The sequence below is a fragment of the Amorphotheca resinae genome (genome assembly GCF_003019875.1).
Source record: "Amorphotheca resinae ATCC 22711 unplaced genomic scaffold M430scaffold_10, whole genome shotgun sequence".
Taxonomy (NCBI): domain Eukaryota; kingdom Fungi; phylum Ascomycota; class Leotiomycetes; order Helotiales; family Amorphothecaceae; genus Amorphotheca; species Amorphotheca resinae.
This window is the reverse complement of record NW_020194480.1, coordinates 1,109,990-1,130,038: the sequence shown is the minus strand read 5'-3', so window position 1 is coordinate 1,130,038 and position 20,049 is coordinate 1,109,990. Positions and strand designations below refer to the sequence as shown.

Below are 20,049 nucleotides of genomic sequence, written 5' to 3'. Positions count from 1 at the left end.
TCTCGCCGCCACATCAACGCGAGATCGAGGGCTTTGTGATCAGAACCTGCTCCAGAGATTCAGGGGCCGATGCAGCATATCTGAGATAAGATCCTTTGCATAACTAGGGACTCCCCCGCGCATCTCCACTGTCGAATAGGGGTAAACAACAAAGTTGCCGTCCATGGATGAGCCACCATCATCTCCGCCGACGGATCTGTCATCTCCCGAAAGTGCGATAGCATACTATAAAGCGCAGTACGAACAGTTGGAGCATGAGTTAGCTGAGTTTCAGGCATCCAGTCAGGAGTTGGAAGCCGAATTGGAGAAGGATGTGGAAGCGGCTGAGAAGAGAGAACGAGTATTGCAAGAGAAGGTGGAAAGCTTGGGATTTGAAGTCGACGAGTGGAAGGTATGTCGAATCCACTTCCGAGCTTTATACATACATCATGGGTGTTGAGTCACGATGGCGGCGGCTGACAATTTCATTTGCAGAGTAAATACAAGCAATCCAAAACCGAGGCAAACGCCGCGCAGAATATTTTACAGAAGGAGATCACCACACTTCGAGATGCTAATCGAACATTGCAGCTCAAGTTGCGTGATATCGAGGTCGCGAACGATGACTTCGAGAGACAGGCGCGGAATACATCTTCATCGCTGGAAGATCTGGAATCGAAGTTCAATGTTGCTATCGAGCGAGCTGTTATGATGGAGGAGGAGATCAAAATCGGGGAACAAGAAAGAGAAAACCTGCGTATAGAGACGCAACGGCTGCGGGATGAGCTTTCGGATTTGAAGATCGAGGCAGAGATCATGCAAGACAAGTTACGAAAACGTCAACTCGCGTCTATCTCTACGATTCACAGTACGCCAAACTCACCATCTCTGGTGGGCTCCCCGACTTCTACAGCCTCTTCACCGATGATCACAACTCCCCCGGACACCAAATCGGTATCCACGACAGACACAGTCTCCGAAACTCCCACCCCACCTTCCCCTCCCATGTCAGATGCTTCTGCAACCACGAGACCAATTGCAAAGACCCCAATGAATCCACCAAAGAGCAAGTTGAAGCTTCCTTCAGGCAACTCCAGCACTACGCCCAAACCAGCATCAGCTTACCAATCCGCGAACTTTCGAAGTTCTAGAGGCCCCGGAGGTCCATCATCGCTATCGAGTTCCCGTATGAGGAACGCTACTCCATCTGTCATTCGGGGTACGAGAATAAAAGCACCTGCGACACGGAGACCGGCAAACTCCAACTCTCTCACACATATCCGAAGTCTCACAGCGCAAATGCAACGACTTGAGCAACGTGTGCAATCTGCGAGATCGAAACTGCCAGCACCCGTTAGCACACCTCCGCGGGCATCCCCTCGAAATGAGTCGGCCTTGGGTCATAACTTCATGCCCCCAAGCGTCACCATCAGAAGCAGAAAACGAACGACTGGAAGCACAGTAAGTGCAACATCGTCAGCGGGCGGAGATGAAACGCCGTCCTCAAACCATGCTACAAGATTATCTACATCGGGAATCAGCCGACTATCCTTCGGGCCGCTGCCGAATCGCGAGAATAGCGAGAGTAGCAGACCCAGTAGCCGTGCAAGCACGTCGAGCTATGTGCGCCCTGACCGGCCTCTTAGTCGAACAGAGATTGCTCGCCCGGTTAGTCGTACTTCATTGTCAGGCACGCGAACGCCTTTGGGACACTACTCGCAATCTCAAACTGCGGAATCCCGGCGGCCGAGATCAAGCATTGGCGGGAGCTACGCCGCCTCGCATGGCCATGGCCATTCACAGAGCGTCTCCAATATCCCCTTAGAGGAAGGGGACTTGGAGCCACCCACGCCGAGTCGGAGGAATACACTCAGCAAGCAGGATGCGGAAGGGAGTGCCATCCCTGCCCCAACCGGGCTGCCGAGAAGGAAAAGCGGAAGTGTGTCGATGACGACGAACCTGCCACGGCGGGCGGCTAGCGGAATGGCCTTGAGGGAGGCGGATAGGAGAGCGGAGGCCATGCACCCCCCAGGGCGGCCGAGGAAGTTGAGCGGGGTGGGAGAAACATACTGATTAATGGTACGAGCTTGCTACATATGAACGACTGTTATGATATGATGGACGAGGAGCATTAGCTTTGGGAGCATGGTGTGAGGGAGTTCTTGATGGGCATCGCTGAGGTAGTCGCTTGCATTTGGCGGGTTCACGGTGATGCTGGAAGTCAGGAACATGAGAATTCTTTTTGCTGCGCATCTAAACATGGAAATGAAGTGAAATGAAGTGAAATGAAATGAAGTGAAACGCCCAGTGACATCGATGCTCGGTCTGTGATTGAACTTGCGACAGCCGTTCACGTACGTCGAAGCCCCTTCTTACCCAACGACCTGATGTGCATGCATGTTGAGTGAGTGATAATAGGTCTCCCCAAGTAGGCAATGTCTCCGTCTTTAATCCAGGGGGACGTAAAGGATGCGTTGAGGCCTGGGCTTCAGGGTTTACGTGCCTGGAAGCTCCTGTGGCTTCTGCTTGTCTGCGACATGTGCTGTATACCTACTGTAGGTACGGATCGCATGAAAGCTTCCAGAAAAGAGTTACTATGCAAATACGAAAAGGGTCGTAGTGGCTGAGAAGCTGATGGAGACAGGAGTGTTTCCTTTTAAGAATACATAATGCATCTCCCGTGGCAGGTCTGATCACCCCTATGGTCCGTAAGGTACGTACAGGAATAAGTACTCCTCGATTTGTCGCGGACAACCCCACCATGGATCCGAGGCGGACGATGTTGGGGAAAAGGGGACGACGTCGAGGAACTAATGTATGGTAACCGCACTGCCGACGGGCCGGAGTGAGACTTGAGGGCCGGCAGGGACTGATCGGAGGGTTGACAGCGGTGCCGATGTGAATATGGGATTATGCGCCGGTGGGATTGGATGGTATGGTGTACATATCATTGATTGATATATTGTAGACGTTGTCAGTATAAGCCATCACCCCAATATGTACGGTAAGCTTACTGTGGATAAGCAGATAAGTATTGAGTCCTGCGTCATTGGAGCAAGTAATCAAGGTGCAAACACAGCAAACAGGGTCAGCAAACTCCGAGCTCCGATGGGTGAGGAATGATCGGCGGTGCAGCATCAACGACTGGCGGACGACTGGCTCCCACAGCTTTTCCGCCCTGCTCAGTGGGCCCCGCCGCCCCCGCCGCGCTGTGGGAGCCAGGCGCTCTCACTCGCAGACGGAGAAGAGCCGTCCTCAACAGATCAGAGCCCCAGGGCAAATCCATCCACTGCACAGTAAGGGGAGTGCTGAGGTAATCGTGATATCCCGCGGTAATGGATTATGGACGGACGGTACACGGTGCCCCCGTAGCAAGGTCTTTTGCCTTCGTCCGGGCGACACTGCGACACGGTGCTCCAGCGCGGCACCAGATGCAGTGAGACGAGAGGCGTTCGTTTCTTCGTCTCTTCGCAGCTGGAGGCCGAGCATGGCGTTGAGTAAACCTAGGCAAAGTAAGTAAGTGAAGTCAGTCAAAAGAATGCCCCGTCCAGGGAGCTGTCAGTGTCAAGTTGGTCCAAGACGCGGTCGTCGCGACGACGTCTCCCAAGAAACTCGGGCCCTGCGATTCCAGTGGAAAGAATTGCGGCCGCCATGCCCGAAACGGAAAGGTCAGCCCAACAGCTGGGTCGTCAGTAGCAGCAGTATTAGAGTATTTTGGTGAACTTCATTTCCAGCATCCTCGCATACCTGATACATGATTCCTCCTTGCCATAATACTTCTCCATCATAATCCTCTCCTCCTGCGACGCCCCCGTCCTTTGGGAATCTTCACGAGACCCGAGCTATCTCCCTCCCCTCTTCTCTTCTCTGCTTGTAATTAATCCATTCGTTCTAATTCAGTCCCCGTCCGAGCTGTCTCCTGCCCGGACTCGACTTACCGGAGGTTGAGAACTTGGGCACGACTTCGTTCCCCCCCAACACCCCGTTCACTGGGCTCGCGCTCTGCTGGAAAACCGCCTACTTCTACCCCCGGGGCCAACATTTCTCTCGCTCGTCAACAAGGAGCAGTGATTCTTTACAATGGCTGAAGTCAATGGTCATGCCGGCAAGGCGCACACCAACGGCACCGTTCCCGTTGCAAACGGCCACGTATCATATGCTGCGAAGCACAAGCTGGCAGACCACTTCATCGGAGGTAACAGGCTGGAAAACGCAGTTGCAGGCCCGGTGAAGGACTTTGTAGCTGCCCACGATGGTCATACCGTCATCACGAATGTAAGCATGGGGAGAGGAGGCTTCCAATTTGTATTAACCGCCTCGACAGGTCTTGATTGCCAACAATGGTATTGCGGCAGTGAAGGAGATTCGATCAGTGCGGAAATGGGCCTACGAGACCTTCGGCAATGAACGGGCAATTCAATTCACCGTCATGGCCACGCCCGAGGATTTGCAGGCCAATGCGGATTACATCCGAATGGCAGATCAATACGTTGAGGTTCCTGGAGGGACGAACAACAACAACTACGCCAATGTGGAATTGATTGTGGATATTGCTGAACGCATGAACGTACATGCTGTTTGGGCTGGATGGTAGGGTTCTCAGTGTTTTCAGCGACGAGGAACGACTGACATTGGTTAGGGGTCATGCTTCAGAAAACCCAAAGCTGCCGGAATCCTTGGCTGCGTCGCCGAAAAAGATCGTTTTCATCGGTCCTCCAGGTTCTGCGATGCGATCCCTCGGTGACAAAATCTCTTCCACAATCGTTGCACAACATGCGCAAGTTCCCTGCATACCGTGGTCTGGGAGTGGTGTTGATCAGGTCGAGGTGAACGAGGAAGGCATTGTCACAGTCAGCGATGACGTTTATATGAAGGGTTGCGTCCAATCCTGGCAGGAGGGTCTCGCGAAAGCGAAGGAGATTGGCTTCCCAGTCATGATCAAGGCGTCAGAAGGTGGTGGTGGGAAGGGTATTCGTAAGGCCGAAAAGGAGGAAGGTTTTGAGGCCCTTTACAAGGCCGCGGCCAGCGAAATTCCCGGATCGCCAATCTTCATCATGAAGCTCGCAGGCAATGCCCGACATTTGGAGGTTCAACTATTGGCTGACGAGTACGGAAACAACATTTCGCTCTTTGGCAGAGATTGTTCCGTCCAACGAAGACATCAGAAGATTATCGAGGAAGCCCCCGTCACGATTGCGAAGCCGTCAACCTTCCAAGCTATGGAGAAGGCAGCGGTTCGTCTGGGTCGCCTGGTGGGTTATGTCTCTGCTGGTACCGTCGAATACCTCTACTCGCATGCGGACGACAAGTTCTACTTCTTGGAATTGAACCCCAGATTACAAGTAGAGCACCCAACTACTGAGATGGTCAGTGGAGTCAACTTGCCCGCCGCGCAGCTTCAGATTGCTATGGGTCTCCCGCTGCACCGAATTCGCGACATCAGATTGCTATATGGGGTCGACCCACAAACTTCCAGCGAGATCGATTTTGATTTCTCGAAGGAGAGCAGCTCACAAACGCAACGCCGTCCCACCCCCAAGGGCCACACAACGGCCTGCCGTATCACATCCGAAGATCCAGGAGAGGGGTTCAAGCCATCCAGTGGTATGATGCACGAATTGAACTTCAGGAGTAGTTCTAATGTCTGGGGTTACTTTTCCGTGAGCAATGCCTCCAGTATCCACAGTTTTTCAGACAGTCAATTTGGTCACATCTTCGCCTACGGAGAGAACCGGTCAGCATCCAGAAAGCATATGGTTGTCGCTCTGAAAGAGCTGAGTATTCGTGGTGATTTCCGGACCACCGTTGAGTACCTTATTAAGCTTTTGGAAACTCCCGCGTTCGAGGACAACACCATTACCACCGGATGGCTTGACGAGCTCATCTCCAACAAATTGACTGTGGAGCGGCCGGACCCTATGATCGCCGTTGTTTGCGGTGCTGTTTGCAAGGCCCATATTGCCAGTGAAGCCTGTATTTCCGAGTACCGGACAAGCTTGGAGAAGGGTCAGGTACCTGCAAAGGACATCTTAAAGACTGTCTTCCCAATCGACTTCATCTACGATGGTCACCGATACAAGTTCACGGCCACACGCTCAAGCTTGGATAGTTATCACTTGTTCATCAACGGCTCGAAATGCTCAGTTGGTGTTCGAGCCCTCAGCGACGGTGGTCTGCTTGTCCTTCTCAACGGGCGAAGTCACAACGTTTACTGGAAGGAAGAAGTGGGCGCGACTCGATTGAGCGTCGACAGCAAGACTTGCCTTCTTGAACAAGAAAACGACCCCACCCAGCTTCGAACACCTTCTCCAGGAAAGCTGGTGAAATTCACTGTCGACAACGGAGAGCACGTCAAGGCTGGTGAACCCTTCGCTGAGGTTGAAGTTATGAAGATGTACATGCCTCTGCTTGCCCAGGAGGATGGTATTGTGCAACTCATTAAGCAGCCAGGAGCAACTCTCGAGGCTGGTGACATTCTTGGTATACTGGCTCTTGACGACCCTTCTAGAGTCAAGCACGCTCAGCCTTTCCTCGGCCACCTTCCGGACCTTGGACCACCACAAGTTGTTGGTACCAAGCCCGCCCAGCGATTCCTTCTGCTCCACAACATTCTCAAGAATATCCTGGATGGGTTTGACAACCAAGTCATTATGGCTTCGACTCTCAAGGAGCTGATCGATGTTCTGCGTGACCCTGAATTGCCATATGGTGAATGGAATGCCCAGTTCTCAGCTCTGCACTCCAGAATGCCTCAACGCCTTGATGCCCTTTTCACCCAAATCGTGGACCGCGCGAAGTCACGCAAGGGTGAGTTCCCGGCTAAGAACCTCTCAAAGGCCCTTCAGAAGTTTTTGGACGAGAATGTCGCTCCGGGCGATGTTGCTCTCCTCAAAGGTACTCTCGCCCCCTTGACGGATGTCTTGGAGAGATATGCGGAGGGCCAGAAGGTCCACGAGTTTGCTGTTTTCTCGGGCCTACTAGAGCAATATGCCTCCGTCGAACGACTGTTCTCTGGTCGGACGGCTCGTGACGAAGAAGTCATTCTGAAGCTCAGGGATGAGAACAAGGACGATATTTTCAAGGTCATTCAAGCCGTGCTCTCTCACAGCAGAATCGGTGCCAAGAACAACCTCATCCTTGCTATTCTCGAGGAGTACAAGCCAAGCAAACCAAACGCTGGCAATGTTGCTAAATACTTCCGTCCTGCTCTCCGAAAGCTCACCGAATTGGAGTCACGGCAGACTGCCAAGGTCTCATTGAAGGCAAGGGAAGTCCTCATCCAGTGCGCTCTGCCTTCGTTGGAGGAACGTGCCGCTCAAATGGAGCACATTCTGCGTTCTTCAGTAGTGGAGTCAAGATATGGCGAGACTGGGTGGGAGCACCGGGAACCCGACCTTGAGGTTCTTAAGGAGGTCGTGGATTCCAAATACACTGTCTTCGATGTACTGCCCATATTTTTCGGCCACCAGGACCCCTGGGTGTCCCTAGCCGCTCTGGAAGTTTACATCCGACGAGCATACCGTGCTTACTCGCTGAAGAAAATCGAATATCACAACGAGACAGCCGAATCTCCTTTCATCGTCTCTTGGGACTTTGTTCTGCGTAAGGTTGGCATCTCGGAATATGGCATGCCCGTCCAATCGTCCGCCCCATCCACGCCCGCGACCCCTTCATATGAGGGTAGCAACCCATTCAAACGTGTCAGCTCGATCAGTGACATGTCCTACTTAGTCAACAACCCCGAAAAAGAGCCAACGAGAAAGGGTGTCATCGTTCCGGTTCAGTACCTCGATGAGGCTGAAGAGTACTTGATGCGAGCACTTGAGGTTTTCCCTGTTGCCGGCGACCGGAAGAAGAGCTACCCAAACAACGGGCTGATGCCGGATCTTGGTGGCAAGCGCAAGGCACCCCCGCCAAGATTGGACAGCGACGATGAGCTTTCTGCGGTCTGCAATGTCGCAATTCGTGATTCTGAAAGTCTCGATGACACCGAGATGCTTGCCCGGATTCAGCTCATTGTCAAGGAGTACAAGGAGGAGCTGTTGGCTCGCCGCATTCGCCGTTTGACATTCATTTGCGGTCACAAGGATGGATCATATCCTGGCTACTACACTTTCCGCGGCCCCGAATATGAGGAAGATCAGAGTATTCGTCACAGCGAGCCAGCCTTGGCCTTCCAGCTTGAACTTGGAAGACTCTCGAAATTCAATATCAAACCCGTCTTCACCGAGAACCGCAACATCCACATCTATGAGGCCATTGGCAAGGATGTTCAAAGTGACAAGCGTTACTTCACCCGAGCCGTCGTGCGTCCTGGTAGACTTCGGGATGAGATCCCAACTGCCGAGTATCTGATCTCCGAGTCTGATAGATTAATGAATGATATCTTGGATGCTCTCGAGGTTATTGGAAACAACAATTCCGATCTCAACCATATCTTCATCAACTTCTCCCCAGTTTTCCCTCTCCAACCTCCTGAGGTTGAGAAGGCACTTGGCGGGTTCCTGGAGCGTTTCGGCCGTCGTCTTTGGCGCTTGCGTGTCACTGGTGCTGAAATCCGCATTATCTGCACTGATCCCACCACCGGCATGCCATATCCTCTCCGCGTTGTCATCACGAACACATCTGGCTATGTGATCCAAGTTGAGATGTACGCCGAGCGCAAATCCGAGAAAGGTGGTGAATGGGTCTTCCAGAGCATTGGAGGCACTACAAAGATTGGATCCATGCACTTGCGACCTGTATCAACGCCATACCCGACAAAGGAATGGCTCCAGCCAAAGCGATACAAGGCTCACCTCATGGGCACTCAGTATGTCTACGATTTCCCCGAGCTTTTCAGGCAAGCCATTCAGAACAGCTGGACCAAAGCTGTCAGTAAACACTCATCCTTGGCGGACAAGCAACCCCCGACTGGCGAGTGCATTGACTACAGTGAGCTCGTCCTCGATGACCAAGATAACCTCGCCGAAGTCATTCGTGAGCCAGGTACCAACACTCACGGTATGGTTGGATGGCTCGTGACTGCTAGGACTCCTGAGTATCCCCGTGGCCGGAAGTTCGTCATTGTTGCAAACGACATCACCTTCAAGATTGGTAGTTTCGGACCCAAGGAAGATTTATTCTTCCACAAGTGCACGGAACTCGCAAGGAAGCTTGGTATTCCTCGCATCTACCTTTCTGCCAACTCTGGTGCTCGTATTGGTATGGCTGAGGAACTCATTCCGCACTTCAACATTGCCTGGAACGATCCAGAGAAGCCAGAGCTTGGATTCAAGTATCTCTACCTCGATGCCGAGGCAAAGAAACGGTTCGAGGATGGCAAGACACGGGATGTTATCACCGAGGAGGTGACGGAAGATGGTGAGACGAGATACAAGATCACTACCATCGTCGGTGCCGAGGATGGTCTTGGTGTCGAATGTCTGAAGGGCTCCGGTTTGATTGCTGGTGCTACAAGCAGAGCCTACGAGGACATCTTCACCATTACTTTAGTGACGTGTCGATCAGTCGGTAAGTGTTTTCTAAAAATCTCTCTCGCTCCATTCTGCTCACATTCTTAGGTATCGGTGCATATTTGGTCCGCTTGGGTCAGCGTGCCATCCAAATTGAAGGCCAGCCCATCATTCTGACTGGTGCTCCTGCCCTCAACAAGGTCCTCGGTCGTGAAGTCTACACTTCTAACTTGCAACTCGGTGGCACTCAAATTATGTACAAGAATGGTGTCTCACATATGACCGCCAACGATGATTTCGAGGGTGTCTCCAAAATTGTTGAGTGGATGGCGTACGTTCCAGACAAGAGAAACAACCCGCTTCCGATCGGACCTGCTGTCGACTCGTGGGACCGGGATATCGTCTACTCACCACCACCGAAGCAAGCGTACGATGTGAGACACCTGATTGCCGGCGTGGAGGACTCTGAAGGTTACCAGTCTGGTCTCTTTGACAAGGACTCGTTCGTTGAATCTCTTGGTGGCTGGGCCAAGACTGTGGTCGTTGGTCGTGCTCGACTTGGTGGTATCCCCATGGGTGTCATTGCTGTTGAGACTCGCTCAGTCGAGAACATCACTCCTGCTGATCCTGCAAACCCCGATTCTGCCGAGCAGATTACCATGGAAGCAGGTGGTGTCTGGTATCCCAACTCCGCTTTCAAGACCGCTCAGGCGATCAAGGATTTCAACAATGGTGAACAGTTACCATTGATGATCTTGGCCAACTGGAGAGGTTTCTCTGGTGGACAGAAGGACATGTACAATGAAGTTCTCAAGTATGGATCTTACATTGTTGACGCTCTTGTCAAGTACGAGCAGCCGATCTTTGTCTACATCCCTCCCTTTGGAGAGTTGCGAGGTGGTTCATGGGTAAGTAACCTTATACTCGTTCATTTGGACCCTGGCTAATAATCATAGGTGGTCGTCGATCCAACCATCAACCCCGAGTTCATGGAGATGTACGCTGATGAAGATGCCCGTGGTGGTGTTCTTGAGCCAGAAGGTATTGTCAACATTAAGTACCGCCGTGATAAGCAGCTTGAGACCATGGCACGCCTGGATCCGGAATACGGTGCGCTGCGTAGACAGTTGGCCGACCCATCTCTGAGCAAGGAGCAAATGAATGAAGTCAAGGCCAAAGCGACTGCTCGCGAGCAACTTCTGTTACCAGTTTACATGCAAGTCTCGTTGCAATTTGCGGATCTCCACGACCGGGCCGGACGCATGAAGGCCAAGAACACTATCAGACAAGAACTTCAGTGGAGAGAGGCTCGCCGATTCTTCTACTGGCGTGTGCGTCGTCGTGTGAACGAAGAGTACATCTTGAAACGCATGTCAACTTCCAACAAGAACCCGCTCACGACCCGAGCCCGCAACCTGGAGACACTGGCAGCCTGGACCGGCATCCCCAACTTTGCTACTGCTGATCGCGATGTTGCCATGTGGTATGAGGAGAACCGGAAGACGGTCCACGAGAAGGTGGAGGCGTTGAAGACGGAGAGTGTCGCATTTGATGTCGCTAGTCTGTTGAGAGGCAACAGCAAGGGTGGTTTGAAGGGTGTTCAGCAAGTTCTCAGCATGTTGCCCGCTGAAGAGAGGGAAGAGGCGCTCAGATATTTGAGCCAGGCTTAGGGTAATGATTGGGAAACCGTTTCATGTATATTTCACTTGTAACTTTTATGGTATATCTGGCGTTGCTAGACGAATTGAATTGATTTATGAACTATCTGGAAGTGCACTATTGCAGTATGTCACTCGGGCATCAACTCCTCGTCACAGTGTTCGGCTTCTAAGAATTGAATACACCAAACACCTTATATACCTGGGAGTACAAAGTATACGCGCGCTCTCCACTTGCCATCACCCACGGTCAAATTGGTGTGAAATGCGGCTCAAATTGAGGAGTACTAGTGAGCATAAGACATGTAACAGTACAACATAGTACTCGTCGACTCTTGCTGGACCCCCACGTCCCTTCAGCGTAGAGGGAAAATCAGAAGTAGCTCGGAAAGCTAGTGTCTCCTAAAAGCCTTAACATACTTTTAGCCACTAGGCACTCAAATCAGATGTTATTATGGGTAGTATTCTTCCAAGAGGATCCGGTCAGGACTGAATGTCCTTTAAATAAGGAACAACTTTAATGCTTGAAACAGTAAGAAACACTGCCAGACCCATAGTCCAACGCTCTGAATAGCTCTATTAATATATGACGGATTCATGGAAGTTCAGGAAACTACGTAAATCCAACCAAGAAAGTAGTTAACGTGTGCCGTTTTGCTGATGTTGGTTGGATTTGTTGGATTTGTTGGACTTAACTTGGCCCCATGTTGTCGCTTCAATAAAATGATGAGCTGTACAAAGCACAATCTGCATCCTAGAGGAGCGTAGCCGCGCACTTGCGTGGGCTTTGCAAAGCAACGATTGCCATACATGCCTATATAATATTTGGTTCTACTTAAACTGTCCCTCTCGACTTTTGTCAACATTGAACCTTAAAGTTAGTCAGCATTTTCGCATTCACAGAAGCGACAAGAGCAGCAGTCCCGCCCAATACGTACACGCACCAAAATCCGTCATGCCCTGGGCGCCGTATGCACTTTTCGTTATTGCCAGAGACCTCTCTGTTGAAGTGAGTTGAGAGTATGAGCTTCCTGGATCCTCTTGCTTGAAACCAGTAGCCTGGGTGGCTAACACCTCTCGGCAGGCAATCAACAAAAAGCTTCAACAGGCATACAGTGGAGAAATGATTCCAGGCCTCTTCTACCTAGTCACAGGAGATGAATATCCCGTCCTTACAGAACCCGATGATAGCATGAAAGCGGGGGGAACCATCCCTCCTATTACCGGATTCACTGCATCCTCGTTCTCGGGCAAGACGATAGAAGAAGCAGCAGCTTGGCTCCAGAACGGCCCCGAATGGCTGTTTCTCGACCGCAAGAACTTCGCGGTGCTAGACGACAACTCCGAGGCTAAGGATACGATTACAATTTGCAGGAGGAATCCACGGAAGGCAGATGGCACAATCAGAAGCAAGGATGAGTACGGGGAGGTACAATTCTACCCGTGTACGGCGGACGAGGCTGGTAACTGTATGATAGTTGGAGCGACAATGGCCGCCAAGTTCGATGATTATTTAGATATTTATCAGTTGCAACAGGTTCATTACAGAGAGCCAGATCTGAGTAGGGGCAAACCATACTACAGATTACCCGAAAGTGCTGAATGGGATTATTGGCGAGGAGAAGAATAAGAAAATATTTTGGAGGAGTCAAGATATGGCATGTGTGATGGTAAGAAGTCAGAGTGCAATTATTTTCGCGGACCGCGGGAAAAGCTGGCGGCGGGCGATCCCCTTGATCAAGCTCCACATAGGGTCCAGCTAGGCTTGCTACCTAAATACTTTGATTGGACGGCACGGGAGCTTCAAGCTATCGTCGTTGCAAGAAGAACTTCAATTCAATCAACTTATATCCTTCATAGCAGTCAGTTGGCCTCATCAATCATCAGCCGAACGCACCACAGTGGCAAAGACCTTGAATTCGTGCTTACAATCGGGCTCCTCACAGCAAGTTTCTCAAAATACTGCCTGAAGCTTCCGCCTACGAATATCGCCGCACTTGGCGAAAAAGGTGCAATATCAGTGGAGATCTCTTTTACGTTTGATTCAGATAAGTTGCCTGAGATGTGTTTTCCCTCGTATGGTTTTCTTGCGGCTTGTCTTCAAAATGAATAATATATAACTCAATCAGATGCTTCTTTCACCGTTATGAGGCCATAAATATTGGTGTAAAGCTTCTTAATCGGTTGATAGTTAGTGTGATTGTCTTGGTTAAGGGAGTCACCATATACCAGCTCAACATCACCCTCGGGACCATTCTCGTAACAGTCCCTTGAAGGATGTTCACTATACAAAGTGATCCAGCTTTGAGAGCAGCTTGGATGCCCGGATTGATTTGATTAAACATAGCAACACAGATACCCATATGGGTGGTACTTAAGCATGCCTCAGGAATGAAGACAACAAACCCCTGAGCATTTACTCTACGGGGTTAGCCAGGAGATGGGTTCGGCATAACCTATTTCCGATGCCTACTCCCGATGCCTATTTGAGCTGCACTATTCCGAATAGGGCAAAGCAGAACCAGACAAATTATTAGCGCGACAGCCTCGAGACCCTGAATGAATATACGGAGTCGCGTCGACCTTTACAACCACAAAGAGAGAGCAATCGATTGTCCAGTCATTCTCTGAGCCCAATTGATTATCCAGTCCTTCCCTGAACCCCTTGCTTTACCTTCCTCTCTTTCACGCTCTCTACAATGCCTTCTCAGAAGCCACCCTCTCCTCAACGGACGTGGACCGCTACTCTCACATTCGTCGCCGTCGCCGTCGCGGTGCTGTCTGCAGTCTTCTACTTCCTGGATTCACATCTGGAGTGGTTCTACATTTTTAATCCAAAGGATCTCCATGATCTGGCTCAACGTGCCATTGGCGCTCATGGCAATGATACCCGTGCCGTGGTTGGGTTCATTGTCGACGAGTTGAGTGAGAAGTTGCCGGGCGGATATGTGAATCTGGATGAGGAGTGGATCTTCAACAATGCGGGTGGTGCCATGGGCGCTATGTACATTATTCATGCCAGTGAGTCCTCCATTGCTTCTCCTCTGTCATCCCCTTACCTAGAGGTGTCGAAGGGGTTGATCGATATGTTCACGTGATATAAACCAAACGAATGTCTTGCTGAGCCAAGGTTACAGGTATTACCGAGTATTTGATCATCTTCGGTTTGGATTCCCTCCCATGTCTCATGAAAATCTACTCACGTATGCTTAGGCACCGCCATTGGCACCGAAGGCCATACTGGACGTCACACGGCAGATGATTACTTCCACATCTTGGCCGGCACTCAACTTGCCTACTCTCCAGGATCATATGAGCCAGAGATCTACCCCCAAGGCAGTGTGCACCATCTTCATCGTGGAACAGTCAAGCAATACAAGATGGACGAGGCGTGCTTTGCGCTTGAGTACGCAAGGGGTTGGATCCCACCCATGTTGGGATTCGGGTATGCCGATACCTTCACGAGTACCTTGGACTTCCCCACATTGTGGAGAACGACTTGGGTTACTGGTAGAGAGATGATCTCAAACTTAGCCAGGGGAAAGCTGTAAATATGGCTTTGTGTGATACGATCAAAGGACGGCGGGGATTGCTCGCTCCTCATCTGAGTTGAAGCGAGGTATGGATTGGTAGGCTATAGGGCTGGAATGGCTACACTTAAATTGATAGCTAGCCAAGTACTGTATAGGTGCTCGCTCTATTGGTCTACCTGGACGGTTTGGTATGTGTATATTATGTATTTGTACTCCGTGATGGAAGTAGGAGCCATGGAATTCTGCCTGCATCTGGGGCACCAACACAAGACCTCAGGAATATCCTCAGAAATTTGCAGGAGTAGGAATGTTTCCTCATTCCCGAAGAGTAGCCAACTCGGCGGTCTCGTGACTTACGCGTGACTACTCACCCAACGCGTTCAACTTGCAATGTATTCCGTAGCCCTGCCTAAACGTATATCTCCCAGATAGAATCATAGATGCAATGGGGATAAAAAGAAGTAAGACCATTGTGGATGTTTTGCAAAGTCCAAGTAGTAGCAAAGTGGTCTTCGGCGGCTACGGTACTTCCGATCCGCAAACCTAAGGTAGAACGGGCGTATTCGCTTGAGCCCTTGAACGAGCTCTTGCGAAGCTCTTCGACATCACGATTGCCACAATCACCACCACCCCACCAACACCACGATACTCACGATGCGCCCACGACTGCCTATGCGAAGAATACCCTTTATCCGCCCCTTCCGACCTCCTAATACTCTTAGACCCTTCACTCAGAACACTCTCGCCACCCGCTCACGACCTCAATTGCCCTTCCTCTCCCCGCCAAACCGCCGCCCTATAGCCCGATTTCTCACAACTGATCACAAACGATGGATCAAGGACGAGGTCTGGAGGGCAGGGAAATACACCACTGTCCTGTGGACATTAGCGGGACTCCTGTTCATGATGGCGTTCGGTGTGCAGCAGGAGTGGCTGGAGCGGAAATTCCCCTCACCACGCGAATGGTCTTGGGTGACGCGCAAGGATTTCCGGAGCACAAAATGGGACGAGGATGCCGATGATGAGAGAGATGGTCTTGTAGATTGGGCAAGGACGGGCGAGGGATTCCGGACTTTAATCAAGAGGCTGGAGGATCCAAAAATCGATGGCAAGGGACTGGAGGAGGTGGATGACGGGGGGATTCTGGTAGCGGGCATTGGGAAGACGGGGTATGATATCTCGAAGAAATCGGAGCCTTGGAGAAGGGGATACTACGAGGTGTTGATGGGAGCAGCAAGGGCGGCGGAACATCTGGATGGGTGGGTCAGAGACAAGAAGAGAAACGTTGCGTTTCCAAAGAATGTAGTCATTGGCCCTTCGAATCCGAATCCTCGCCCTGTCCCCCCCGGAGCAAAGTCGGCCCCGAGAGAGGAGGATTGCGAGCCCGCATTTGAATCCCCTGAGACATACTACATGCGGATCCTCACTACACGAGGCTTCAACGAGAAGCAGAGAATGGATGCCGCGCTGGCTTATGCAGCATGGCTAGATTTCAAGAAGACGCCGGAGGCAGCACTGGAGATGTATAAATGGGCATTAGATATTGCGACTGCGAACTCTCCCAAGCAGATCGTGGATCCAGCGACTGGGATTCTCAACGCCAATGCAGGCATTCCCTCCGCCAACGTTTTGTCCGCAACGACAGCCCTTGCCGTCCACCATGCCATCAACTCTAACCTCAATGTGGCCCTCCCTATCTTTCTCTCCGTTCTCCGCGCCCGAAAATCGCTTACCGATGCACCAACCGTACGATCAACGTCCACACCCGACGAGGAAGATGGCGGGTTATTAAAAACTGTCACATCCCTCGTGAAATCTGCTCTCATGCCTCCCGAATATCCCCCTCCGCCAGATGATGGAACCTCTCCCCCACTACGGGGCCCTAAGGAACGTTGTGAAGAAGCGGGTATCATGACGTACATTGGAGAGATCCTCTATGCGTCCAAGACGAGCAAAACCAGTAAGGAGGATGGACTGGCATGGACCAGAGAGGCCGTAGATGTCGCAGAGGAGGAACTGCGAGGCAAACGAATCGACAAGGAGGCGAAGAAGACATGCAAGCAATGCCTGGAAGTCGGGCTGGGGAACTGGGCGACGATGGTCGCTCACTTGGCAAGGGAAGAGAAGGAAGCAGAGGGACAGAAGACGAAGACTCGATCATGGCTGGGCTTTGGGGGTGAGAATCAGAAAGAGGTCCCCGGAAGGTGGAAGAGCGAAGAGCAGGTTGTTAGGGAGAGGACGCGGAGGGCTTCGGAATTCCTTGGCAATCCCGCGGGTGGAGCTGTTGGAAACAGCTCTGTCTTGTTTGAGTAAATATGAACACAGTGGAGCAGGCAGCTCTGTCTCCTTATGTATCTTTATGGCCCTCAATTTATGGTCACAATGTAATATGTTGAAATACCTAGTCGAGCACCAGCCATGCAAAATACATGCCTAATTTTGCCCCTCCCTCGATGTCCAGGCTCTGGGGAAACCCATGAATTGCGTCCTACCCTAAAGGCAACAAGGTATCACTTAAGCCTTGGCTAGGTTCAGCTCAATACCCGGTTCCTGCGAGTCCTCCTCAACATCACTATCTTCATCATCATATCTTTGAAATTCGGGATTTGCATAGTTGGGATCAGCCGCGAGCTCCTGGAACCAATCAATAATGGTCTTGTACCCCTTCGGCAGCATCATCTCGCTATAGTACGGTTCCCCTAAGCTGAAGACCGGACAGCCATACGCATCAATTCTACGACCACCCTCAGGCCCAGCAAGGAAGGTCTCGCAGGGCTCCGGGGATGTGATGTAGGCCCGTCCTCGCTGCAATAATAGCTATTGTTAGCCGTAGAAAAATAGGGGAAATGGAGGAGAGAGAGAGAAAATCATACATCACGAAGCCAATTCTTAAACGCCTGATTCTTGATCTCGTACGCGTGATAGTAAGTTGCCACGGCAGCAAAGCCCTCGATCCTCGCACGCCACGTCTTCCAATTCTCCTCATCGTCCAAGAACGTCGCGACTTGCACCGCGCCTTCCGAGACGCCTATCACATCTAGTTTTGCGGCCGGTCCGGCCAGCTCCTTCACTACGTTGTTGAATATGTAATCGACGTGCTCGGCTGTGCTTCTGTTCCCGGGGATGGTGTTCTTCACGGAGTCGAACGTGAACGGGACGTCAACGGCGCTCTTCTGCGGGAGGGCATACCACGACGTTTGGGTAACGGCCTTCTTTCCCCGCCGCCACCATCTTAACTGTCCCATATTGGCAAGTATGATACCGGGGGGGCACTCGTCGTCCGTTTCAGATGTACAGAGGGATTCGATGTACTTGACCATGTCGATCACGGATCCCGCGTTGATTCCTCCTTTGCCGCCGATGACACGGTGGGCCAAGACACCGAGATCTTGGTTATGCTCATAGAAGAGGATAATGACCCGCTTCTTGGCCTTGAGGTCGGAGGATGTGAAGATGGGGAGGTGGGGTTCGGTTTCTGCGGCTCCGAGAGGGAGGCGGATCTTCTGAAGACCAAGTTTGATAAGCCGCTCGGAGATGATGTTGCGAATAGCTTCTATATGAATGTGAGCCTCGTACTGGGGTGGAGTCAATTGGTCTCACCATTCATGGCCTCGCGCTGGAGGCTGTTGTAGCGGTCATTCCTAGTAAGGAAGAACTTGAAGTAGGCTTTCGGGTTCTCGATGCTCCTGATCTCATCTTTGTCATTGATGAAGTACCTGGGGATATTCATTAGTATGGATCTTGAATCGAGATGAGAGCTGCTTACCCCAAGCCTGCAAGATCAGCTGGGTAAACTGGGTCTTTGGGAAGACCAGATTCGAGACGGCGAAACATTGTGGAAGTGAAACCACCAAGGTTGATTCTGGAGAGAGATTGGAGACAAATACTTTCTATTTGAATGGACGTGGCAGATTGAGTGAGGTTTGTCTGGGTTTGCGAGAGTCGCGGTTGAACAAGGAGCCGCAAGTTAACAAGCTTCGGATGTCAACCAGAGTGAGCGAGCAACAGTATTCACTTGTATTGAAATGTACCAAGACCCCCAAGCAAGGAAAACTTTGTTGATACAAGAGCTTTGTATATACCTTATATATACCTTGAGGAGGAAAGTAGAGGTCCAAGTTTTGTATACAAAGCAACTCTGTTTGCCAACCAGACTTCATCGGAAAGCGGCAGGCTATGGTAGGAGAGCAACGACAGCAGGATTAAAACCAAATTCCAGTAAAACAGAGCAAACTAAAGCCGCCAGTAGAATCTATGGATTCCTCTACTTTGACCACACTTGGTCACGGAAGAAGACCACCCAATCCCTCCATGCTGTCTCTGGCATTCTCACGTTGCTAGACATCCATCCTCAATGCAGCATACTTGAACATCATGGTATTCTAGGAAAGGAGATCTTCATGATTGCCATACCTTAATGGAAATTTCCCGTGGTGTACAAGTAGGTTCATCAGGAACGCCTCAAAATATAGGTACAGCCTTGCGCTCCAGAGCACTTCGTACAGCGGCATATTTCTTCCTCCACACCACTATAAATCCTCTTGCAGATGTGGCCCATTGCTTATGATACAAGTCCCCCACGACATTGCAACCCTTCGCAGTGTCTCTTTCCAACCAGAACCCCTCTTTCCCGCCTACCACGAGGCCTTCTTGACTCCGGGGATCAGTCCGGCGAGAGCGTTGACTCGGAAGTTATACTGCAAGGATTACCACCATATCAGCTCAATTGCTCCAATGTACCCTCGAGAAGTCGTAGTTGAAGATGAATGCTCTCTCCGTCTCTTCGTCTTATATTATATCCGCGCAAGGGATTCCACGTACCCTTGTCATCTTGAAGTCTCTCAGGACACCCCTCCCCTTTCCTCCCTCTATGCATCGATTCCGGATTTGTGTGGGACGAGTATAGGCATGCATTTGGGACAGTTGAAGCTGGGCTTGTGCGCGCGTTCTCGCTGGAAGGCTCAAGTTGCGGATGATGTATCGCAAGGCTTGTCTAACCGCAGTATATGGTCAGCACAGCGTCCAGAGCCACAATAACATTACCCAAAGTCATGCACCGGCATTCCGGTGGGTTTTTCTGGATAGATATCCGAGTCGCATGCCCACATACCTTTCGGTCTCATGCTCAGCGAAGACCTTTCGCTTGGTATGATCACGGATGACCTTGACGTTGACGAAGCATCCTAGATCAAGTTTTTTCGATCGGAACATCGACATCTTGAAGGCTGTGCGGGATTCAATACACAATACCGGCAATTATAAGACGTCGTCAAGGTGCTGAGAAGGGATCGAGAGGATATATACTGTATCGCGCTAGTGTGCAGTTCGCAAATCAGTCTACAGTGGTCCGTATACCGTACCATATTACCTATATTATATAATAATACGGTGACCGCGACGACCCCCGGGCCCTCGTGGCCCCTC

At 51.1% G+C, this 20,049-nt stretch overlaps 8 protein-coding genes across 8 annotated transcripts; 6 read left to right on the top strand and 2 right to left on the bottom strand.

The window, feature by feature from the left end:
- Positions 1–163: 163 nt before the first annotated feature.
- On the top strand, positions 164–2,052 carry M430DRAFT_30257 (hypothetical protein; the record flags this gene model as incomplete). The annotated part of the gene is made up of 2 exons (XM_024865937.1): positions 164–391; positions 475–2,052. 2 exons carry the CDS (start codon positions 164–166, stop codon positions 2,050–2,052), a joined length of 1,806 nt encoding a protein of 601 aa, XP_024718594.1.
- Positions 2,053–2,280: 228 nt separating this feature from the next.
- Positions 2,281–2,822, top strand: M430DRAFT_36679 (hypothetical protein). Its single transcript, XM_024866976.1, has one exon. The coding sequence runs from the start codon at positions 2,415–2,417 to the stop codon at positions 2,604–2,606; it is 192 nt and encodes a 63-aa protein (XP_024718593.1). The 5' UTR covers positions 2,281–2,414; the 3' UTR covers positions 2,607–2,822.
- A 1,237-nt stretch (positions 2,823–4,059) lies between these two features.
- On the top strand, positions 4,060–11,104 carry M430DRAFT_106548 (hypothetical protein; the record flags this gene model as incomplete). The annotated part of the gene is made up of 5 exons (XM_024861088.1): positions 4,060–4,254; positions 4,304–4,569; positions 4,619–9,492; positions 9,543–10,342; positions 10,391–11,104. 5 exons carry the CDS (start codon positions 4,060–4,062, stop codon positions 11,102–11,104), a joined length of 6,849 nt encoding a protein of 2,282 aa, XP_024718592.1.
- Positions 11,105–12,047: 943 nt separating this feature from the next.
- Positions 12,048–12,864, top strand: M430DRAFT_60785 (hypothetical protein; the record flags this gene model as incomplete). Its single annotated transcript, XM_024868878.1, has 2 exons — positions 12,048–12,101; positions 12,177–12,864. 2 exons carry the CDS (start codon positions 12,048–12,050, stop codon positions 12,720–12,722), a joined length of 600 nt encoding a protein of 199 aa, XP_024718591.1. The 3' UTR covers positions 12,723–12,864.
- An 818-nt stretch (positions 12,865–13,682) lies between these two features.
- Positions 13,683–14,949, top strand: M430DRAFT_126262 (hypothetical protein). Its single transcript, XM_024861978.1, has 3 exons — positions 13,683–14,113; positions 14,230–14,256; positions 14,306–14,949. Exons 1-3 carry the CDS (start codon positions 13,792–13,794, stop codon positions 14,641–14,643), a joined length of 687 nt encoding a protein of 228 aa, XP_024718590.1. The 5' UTR covers positions 13,683–13,791; the 3' UTR covers positions 14,644–14,949.
- A 291-nt stretch (positions 14,950–15,240) lies between these two features.
- On the top strand, positions 15,241–17,059 carry M430DRAFT_68801 (hypothetical protein). Its single transcript, XM_024869378.1, has one exon. It carries the CDS (start codon positions 15,280–15,282, stop codon positions 16,936–16,938), a length of 1,659 nt encoding a protein of 552 aa, XP_024718589.1. The 5' UTR covers positions 15,241–15,279; the 3' UTR covers positions 16,939–17,059.
- An 80-nt stretch (positions 17,060–17,139) lies between these two features.
- On the bottom strand, positions 17,140–18,459 carry M430DRAFT_30252 (hypothetical protein; the record flags this gene model as incomplete). Its single annotated transcript, XM_024865936.1, has 4 exons — positions 17,140–17,442; positions 17,499–18,178; positions 18,226–18,341; positions 18,392–18,459. 4 exons carry the CDS (start codon positions 18,457–18,459, stop codon positions 17,140–17,142), a joined length of 1,167 nt encoding a protein of 388 aa, XP_024718588.1.
- Positions 18,460–19,254: 795 nt separating this feature from the next.
- M430DRAFT_126254 (hypothetical protein) lies at positions 19,255–19,871 on the bottom strand. Its single transcript, XM_024861977.1, has 3 exons — positions 19,736–19,871; positions 19,447–19,618; positions 19,255–19,322 (listed from the first exon to the last, which is right to left on the bottom strand). Exons 1-3 carry the CDS (start codon positions 19,840–19,842, stop codon positions 19,260–19,262), a joined length of 342 nt encoding a protein of 113 aa, XP_024718587.1. The 5' UTR covers positions 19,843–19,871; the 3' UTR covers positions 19,255–19,259.
- Between the last annotated feature and the right edge of the window lie 178 nt (positions 19,872–20,049).